This window comes from Citrus clementina, unplaced genomic scaffold (genome assembly GCF_000493195.1).
Source record: "Citrus clementina cultivar Clemenules unplaced genomic scaffold, Citrus_clementina_v1.0 scaffold_4, whole genome shotgun sequence".
Classification (NCBI taxonomy): domain Eukaryota; kingdom Viridiplantae; phylum Streptophyta; class Magnoliopsida; order Sapindales; family Rutaceae; genus Citrus; species Citrus x clementina.
The window spans coordinates 20,421,255-20,430,107 of record NW_006262274.1 but is presented as its reverse complement, the minus strand read 5'-3'; the positions used below and the strand labels follow the sequence as shown (position 1 = coordinate 20,430,107).

General features: G+C 32.1%; 1 protein-coding gene across 3 annotated transcripts; it reads left to right on the top strand.

The window, feature by feature from the left end:
* Positions 1-3,215: 3,215 nt before the first annotated feature.
* On the top strand, positions 3,216-8,266 carry LOC18044369. Of its 3 annotated transcripts, none has more exons than XR_002906110.1 (6): positions 3,216-3,867; positions 4,431-4,754; positions 5,382-5,551; positions 5,936-6,307; positions 6,397-6,492; positions 6,855-8,266. XR_002906110.1 is itself a non-coding variant. In XM_024186728.1 (6 exons), exons 2-6 carry the CDS (start codon positions 4,506-4,508, stop codon positions 7,645-7,647), a joined length of 930 nt encoding a protein of 309 aa, XP_024042496.1. In that variant the 5' UTR covers positions 3,216-3,867; positions 4,431-4,505; the 3' UTR covers positions 7,648-8,266. The 3 variants fall into 3 exon arrangements, 2 of the variants coding, with proteins under 2 accessions (XP_024042496.1, XP_024042495.1); XM_024186728.1 differs by lacking the exon at positions 5,382-5,551 and having other exon boundaries at positions 6,855-6,984; positions 7,565-8,266; XM_024186727.1 differs by lacking the exon at positions 5,382-5,551.
* Positions 8,267-8,853: the final 587 nt, after the last annotated feature.

Below are 8,853 nucleotides of genomic sequence, written 5' to 3'. Positions count from 1 at the left end.
TTTGATTTCAGACTCAAAAAAAAAGGAGGGGGGAAAAAAGGAAAAGAAAAGGAGGTTGGGGACTCATCCACTTCTGTCAATTCAGATAATTGGGGGCAAAAAGAAGTGAGTTTTATTGTTCTTCCTTCATGGTTTCATTTTGGATATAAAAGAAAAAAAGAGAGAAAAAAAGGGGCTAGAGAGAGAAGGAAGCCGTGGATTTTACTTGCAGGATCATTGAATGCAATGTTTTTGTTATGCTGTTCATTGATTCATTCGCATCTAAGGATTTGAGAAAAATAGTAATAAGGGTGACTGTAGAATTTATTAGGGTACGTTCAAATATTTAATCTTTTAATGATAGATATTCAATATCACGAGAAATTTCACAATACCTCTCAAGTGTCATGTCAGTTATACAAAAAATAAATGATATTATAGTATATATGTATTTATTTAGAAAAAAAATGGCATGTAAATTTTAGTTATATGAAATTCAACTACGCATGTCATACATGTATTAATTGATTGTATTATCTTTCATGTATTATAATTCCTCTCATTTTAGAGTTGGTGAGATAAATTATAGTGTTAGATGTATTACTCAATTTTTATACTACTAACACCGCCTCAAAAATCCTTTTAAACCTCATTTTCTCAATATACTTATTAAAATATTTAAAAATCATATCATTTCTAATAACACCCCTTTCAAATGCAGAAAATAACTCCAATTTCTTGCTTAACCGATTTCTTTCTCAGTTCTCATGGTTTTTGTATTATGAATGGAGTTTGCTGTTTTAACCCTAACAGACTTGGCAACTATTAATGTAAAATATATGTGAATTGTGAAATATGGTGTTGATTACGGATCTCGGCAACCATAAGAAATCGGTCAAGCAGAAAAATTAAACATGAAAGTAATAGCCGTAAAATCAAACATGAACAAATATAATCTATGAAATTCTTAAACCAATTTCAAACTTAAAGATACACAAGTGAGGTGTAAAGAGTTTGTCATGTAGTCTTTTTTCCCCCCTTTACTTATGATTAAGTGTAATTTTAATAAAGAGTAATTAAATTGCAAACAATCAAAAAAGTTTTAGGAGGACATTAAAACAGCAGATGATAGATCCATAAATTTTTATACAAACCTGTTTTATTTGAATTGATATGACATAAATTCATTGACCAGACGAAAATATAAAATTAAAAATAAAATCATGTAAACTAAGAGATATTTAATCCACCCAATTGAGTTATGCAACATTAATTTGTATAAAAAAAATTTATACGAGAGTTTACAACTCTTATATTTTTAAACATAAACATTGGACAAACAACTTGGAAGTATTAGAATAACATCTAATTAAGAGTGTGTTTGGCACTTTTTACATCAACTGTATTTTATTATAATGTATTTGATAACTTAGTATTGCATTGCATTAAGTTATAATACAATATCATTTTTGGTTTAGTATGCATTGTATTATATATAATAATAATATGTTATATTACTATTTATATTAAAATTAGATCTTTATGATTATCAATATTTTAAAGCTTTATAATTTATTTTTATCAAATCACCGGCGGCCACCGTAGACCACCATAAATTGCCGCTAGTTGTAAGATTCAAGTATCCATTGATGTTGCTTGAATCCTTGAATTCGCGAAGCATCAATGGATTCAAGTATATCCATTGATGTCTATTTCAAAAAAAAAAGAAAAAAGTATTCATTGATGTCATTTTTGGTACTAAGAGTCCTCATCAATCATCCCGAGAGCTACTTAATAGCACGTGCATTACCGGCAATGGAGCCTGCTTTAGTTATCATAAGTACCTGTATTGTTACATAGGAGAAATTATAGAATACATTTATTGTATTACAATTAATTAATACATGTATGACATGTGTAATTGAGTTTAATATAACCACCACTTGCATGATAGCTTACAAACTAAATGCACACATGTCACGACATTATTTATTGTTGTATAATTAATATAATATAACAGATATATTCTAGAATTGATCATTACATAAATCCAGCAATAAGAATTTCAACGACATCAAAATAAGCTTCAACGGACGTAAAAACCGGGTGGCCGATAGTGGCCCCAACGGTGGTCAGTGGTGGTTTCAATTAAAGAAAGCGATCTAATGAAAATTAATATAGTAACAACTGAAAGCTAAAGATTGGGGTGCGGGTATATTTAATGCTAGGTACCCTCATTAATTCAAAATTTAATACAATAAAATTGTTTTTTTTTTCTTTTTCATTCTACACGTGGGATAGTAGTACTTTTATGAGGAATAGTATATTAAGAGCAAGATAGATATCTCAAATTTTTTTATCTTAAATTTTATATTAAATAATATATTATTCATTAGGTAGTTGATTTTTTTAAATAAAATTTAAGTAAATTAATTATATTATTTCATTCAATTAATTGATGAATATCACATTTGAGATAAAAAAAAAATTAAAATGTATAACACTACTTGCATCATAATAGTATATAATGCAGTGTTCTAAACATGCTCTTAACATCATATTATTGAAAACAAAGACAAAAGCATTTTCAAATTTCTGCCCTCTACTTCCCTCCTTTGTAATTGCATATGCATCTTATTGTTTCTCTTAAAAAAAAAAACATTTATTTCATTGTCGGATTGAAAATTTGAGGGCCGTTTTAATAATATGTAATAAATATAATTTTTAAATAATAATTTTAATAAAAATATTTTAATTTTTTATTATATAAACAGTAAATCAAACCAACTTAAGTTAAACTTTTTTTTTTTAATTCAACTTAAGTTTAACTTACAATCGTCACCAACTTATTATGTAATAATATTTGTGAAGGACTTTAATACTATATTTTAAAGCTACGTACGGTCTACGACTTCAATGCCAAACAAACCTCAAATCCATTGGCTGAGGGTAAACGGCTGTATGTCGCTGACGACCTGGTGCTCATCGGGTGAACCATTTGCTTAAGGCAGCGCTTAACTTACATTTGATGTAAGTAACAATTTCATAACATGAACCGTTGGATTTTTTAATTTGCAGATCCAACGGGTGTAGTGAAACATAACGTAAAACTAAGTTCGGGTAGTGGTTGGAAATTCATTTTTAAAAACAAAAGAATGGTTACCTGCTAAAACGGTTGTTGAAAAAAGGAAGCAAAGGGGTTAGTCGGTAAAGAAAATGTTAGATGGCAATGATGAGTGACAAGTGGTCACTGGAAAAGACAGAAAATTGAAGAAAGAAGCCGGAATATTGAAGAAAGTGACGAGTGATCGCTGGAAAAGCCAAAAAATTGAAGAAAGAAGGCGGAAAATTGAAGAAAGAAAGTGACGCGTGGTCGCTGGAAAAGCCAGAAAATTTATTTAAGAAGCCGGAAAATTGAAGAAAGAAAGTATAGTAAATAGACTTTGAAAGAAGAAAGCATTAGAAGCAGCAAACGAGATAACCAAAATCGTATTCCATTATTTCATATCACAAATTACGGAAACCTAAAAAATTACAGCCCCATAAAATCGAAGCTACAGGTGCTGGAATTTGGCAGAATTTGGTGAAATGTGAAGCATCATCTTGTCAAGTTGTCTTCACCATATAATTTTCGTAACATCATTCCTTGTTATGGGTGGGGCGTGATTATTGGAACATGGTGATTTGGAAAAATTTCAGAATTGATCCTGCTAAAAGCATGATAGAGCAAAGGGAAGAAGGTATCCGTGAAAATTGCATCAAAGTATTAACAGGTGAACCGGAGTTAGATGAAGTTGCCTTTTGTCGTGAAGAGAAGAAGGCAGAGGTTGAAAATAGTGCAGAAGATAAGAAAAACGAGCAAAACAATTACGGTTTCATTTCGTACTTGTAAGTAAGATTCTGGTATTCGTTTTAAACAACGCATTGGAGGTTAATGTTAATCGATATGATTGTAGTGTTTGAATTTCAAGTTTAATTGTTAGGTTAATGGGTATAAGAGAACATGTAACATATTATAAGTTTGTAACGTAATTGGGAAATTTAATTGATAGTATGAAATGCAATTGATTGAAGATTGATAAGATATATTTGATATTTCAGTGGTATTTTTCATGTAGTTAATGTAATTTATAAAATGATAGATCACATGATGATGATAGTGAAGAATGATCATAATGGAAAATAAGAATAATGGACAAACAACCATAATAGGGGAAAATAAGGTGGATTAGACATAATATTATGACTCATGGGGTCACATTGTTTCTATGTAATTTTTTGTTATCCATGTCAAAATATTATGTCTATATTTTATTACTTTGTTGAAGAAGCTATATTAAATTTTTTAGCTATTGTGGAATTTAATTTCGCTCAAGTTGCAAGCTAAATAGTATTGAATATACAATTATAAACACAGTCGCATTAATCAATGTATTGGCTTCCTGTTGCAGCTTTGGATATACGAATGTGTAAATATACTGGGCCACTTATATGGACGGGAGTTGGATGAAGATCTTGTTCCCCGAATGCTTCGATGGACTACACTGACTCAGCCAGATAATGCAACAAATAGATTGCATCTTATGTCAACAAGAAGCAACCGATTGTCTTCTGTACCGGTTACATTAGAGCCATCGCATAAAGAGAAAGATTGTAGCTACTACAAGAGTCTGATTGAAATTACTGGGGCTGCACAACCGGTCCAGATCGTTGATGGCAACTATTCCAAGCATGGCGAAGGACAAAATACGGTACAGGCAACATCAGCTGTCGTTGTAAGTATACTGCAAATCCCATGTATTCCGTTTAAAATTTCATTGAGCCTGAATATATGGTAGATGGAAATTGGAGTGATTCTGTCAATCTCTCTTCATAACATAAGGATATAGACATGCATCATACCAGCCATGTATATCAGGAAATAGAGTCTGTTTTAAAGCATAGGGTCATAAAACCACTGACAAGTCTATAATATTATTCACTTCCTTCTTTTACTAAACAACAACATTGCTCCAAACAAACATAAAGACCGATTGATGATAGTATTCATTATCAACAGCTAATATTGTAACAGCCATGGTAATATATGTTGATATGGAGGAAAAATATAAGCATACGACTGTTAATAAGGTACCCACAAAGAAGACGCTCTAACATCTCTATAATTTATTATTGCAACAAACGAATATGATAGCAATTGTTGTTCGAACTTCACTGGAAATGAGTTGAATCATCAAGACCACAACCATAACTTGTTTTATTTGTTACAAAAATATCCACTTTTATATGCAGTATAAGATCGAAATTATAAGTAAAACTTTATTGATTACATGAGAATGAAGATAGCACTGTGCTACGACAAGGAGGACTAACTCAGATCTTATCAAACATGGTGGCTGCAGCAACCTCACAATTGAAGATTGACATAATGACAGGTATTAAGCGACTGAGGAATAATATAGCTGAAGAGCTGGAAATTCATTACAAAATACTGATGGAATAGCTTAGAGAGCAAAGGGAAATTTTATGCCAGAATGAAGAAGCTCCCATTGACATTAATGCTGATAATCAGGTTTGGGATAAGCTGAAATTTGGGTGGCATTAAAGAGACTTAAGGCATTTTTATCATTAATTCAAGGATAATATAAGTGTTACAAGGAATTAGTAATAAAGTATAATTATAGTATTATCCTGTAGTCTTTAGATAATCCACGGTCAAATATAATAATAAGTTATGTTCTCCTACAATAGGCAACAGACAACATGTACACATTATGCTAGTGATGTTCTAGGCATTAACAATAATTGTTACACGATAGCTTAAATTGACCAAATCAGCGTTTGCAGACCAAGATAGTTTAATGTTATTATTGCACGATGAAAATCATATTATACTCAGCAGTTTGTAATAATACTTACATGACACCCGACAGTAACTTTGGCAATTGAAAAACAGGGGGTGCAGTTGGAATATGATAGCAGTGATGCAAGGGCCCAACTGTTTTCAGTTTCATCAGCAGCAGCCATTCGGCGAACCAGGGGATTGCACAAGAGAAGTAGATTACAGCCAGCTGATGGGGCTGTACAAATCAGGCATCGCTTGCCAGTACCAGTTAATATTACAGGCCCTTTCACAGGAGTTCTGCCAGCAGTGACAACAAAAGTAGAAGAACTGGACTCAATAGAAGCAGAGGCCAAAGCTGAATACCAAAGCTTAATAGACATTCAGTTTGAAGGGCTAAGTGTGAGAAATTTCTATGAAGAAGTGCTTTTCGTTGATTCTAATTGGTTTCAATCAGTGGTCCAGGGTGATTGGCTGAACAATGATGTAAGTTTTAAATTATCTCTTTTGCTCGTTTATAACGAACACAAGAGAGCTTACTAAATATAACAAATGTCATATTTGTTAAATTTCAGCACTTGAGTGTTTACCTTAGGCTCATTAAGCAGCGGCTGATCAACTCCACAGTTTGGCAGGAAAAGCGGTGCACTTGCATTGATACTGAATTTTGGGTAATGAATTTCTTTTTGTTAAAATAATTGAATTTATACTGTGACATTATCATTCTACTTTACTTTGTATTATGGTTTTATTGACCATGACCTTCGCGGCATAAACGTAATTTGGAAAACTTTGATACTTGTGAACAAGTTTGTGTTATATCCATTATATATACATGATTACTAAAAGGGTATGAAAGTGTTGAGTTTTTAAAGGAATATCAGGAAAATCATAGATTACAATACTTACAAAAGTAATAATTTATTTTGGGGACGTGGTTCATCATCTGTAAATAGTTGTTATTGTTATGTACACATCCCATGAAACATGTGATTGTGTTGATGGAAATTAATTGTGCGCTATAACATTGTAGGTAAGTGTTTCTGGGATTTGGACAAAGATGGAAACATCACGCAAAATGATCCACAATGTGCAGTTTGATGATTATCTAATTAATAGATTCATGATGGGGGAGAGACCTTGGTCGTCTGTTGACCATGCAAGTAATCTCTATAGCCAATTTTCATATTTGCCCTGTCATTTGGTACACATCCATCATAATGCTATCATTGTTATGAATGGACTTTGTTCTTATATGTGCACAAACATGGTTGTCATTTCATATGCAATTGTTATAAAGGTTGCACAATATGCTTCTTGTCATATTAACAGAATAACAGGGAGAGTATACAGACATCAGGATAAATTTAATGCAAGTTATTAACAAACTAGTTATATTCACTTTTCAACAGTATTCTGAACTGGTTCTGTGGCATTTTCACTCACTTTCACTCCTAAGGCTGATGTTTATATGACCTTATTTATCTAGTGAATGCTAATATATTTGTTGCAGTTTCAAATTGAGAGGATAAGTAAAATTTTCCTCATTATGAAATATTTAACAGTTTGTTCATTTAATCAGACTTTATATCCTTATGTATATTGCCTGTGTATTACAATATCTCATCAAACTTATGCACTGATTTCTAGAAGAAGACATACTTATACATGTCTCTCATACTTTATCATACAACGTATTGATTCTAGTCAACTAATGTAATCTTTACAAATTTACCTTTCAAGGTATATATGCCCATCAACTTAGGTGGTGCACATTGGGTTGCAGCAGAAATCAGTTTTGCCGAAAGGCGAATTACGATCTATGATCCTCAAACAGAACTTATACCAACTGAACAAATAATTAAATGGATTAGCTGCTTGAGAGAATTGTTGCCCCGATTGTTGATTGCTTGCCCAGGATTCCACAGAGACTGTCCAATGCTCCGTGTTTCCATTGATCCTTACGACGTCGTTAGGGTGACTGCCGGCGTTCCCCAACAGCGACCTGGATCTGGGGACTGTGGTGTATTTGTGCTCAAGATAATAGAGTACTTATGCAGTGGATTTCCTTTCAATTTTGGTCCTCATGATGGCCCTCTTCTCAGGCACAAGATAGCTGTGTCTATGTTAAAGGATTAAATTGTCTGACTGTTAGCACAAGTATATGGTTGGCAGAAGCATGACCACATTAAACTCTTGTTGGGTATTTGTATGGAAAGGCGGTCTAATTTTAATGGTATGCACTGTTGGCCTTTTGATTCAAGTTCTGTTTTCCATTGTATGGGTAACAAAACTTTGTAGCCACCAGTATTTTGTTGTAGCTCAGCTGTCTTATTTATGGACCTTATTGTATATTTTATCATATTATCGAGTATTATGTTACAGTCTTTTGTTGGATCAACTTCAATAAAATGTTATGTAGTAATCTTCTACTTTTGTATTGCAGATATACTTGTCAAAATGTTTTTTCTTTTGCTTCAACGTTGTTTCATGTTAACTTAATGGCTTGCGTTCGGTTTTTTCTTTTAACTCCATCCTTTTTCAAGTACTTCATTTCTAAAATTTTTTTAACCCGTTACTCCATTTCCAGTTGCATGATGCACAATCCTATTAATGTTATGCTGCACATTTACTGATAAACTTAACTCATACGTTCCCTCATAATGCCTATTTTCAATTATTTGACACAACATTCATGTCTTTGCAAAGGAATTTTTTATAGCCTAATGAAGTTTATCGGGGCCAAATAATGTTCGGGTAGCCATAAATTTCAAATCTATATACAACAAAGTTACTAATATTTGGATGTAGCCAAGCGTCCTCATTTTTACATTTGTCACAGTTTTTAAAATTAAATTACGAATTACACACTGTAGTCCAAGAAGATATTAAAGGAAGTATAATATTTTTAAGTCTTATTTTCGCATTTCATACTTATATAACATTTGAAATAATTATTAAAGCATCTAATCCCTAATTCAATCGAATCGCACCTACAAACTATTACAATATATATATTTTGTTAATAAATT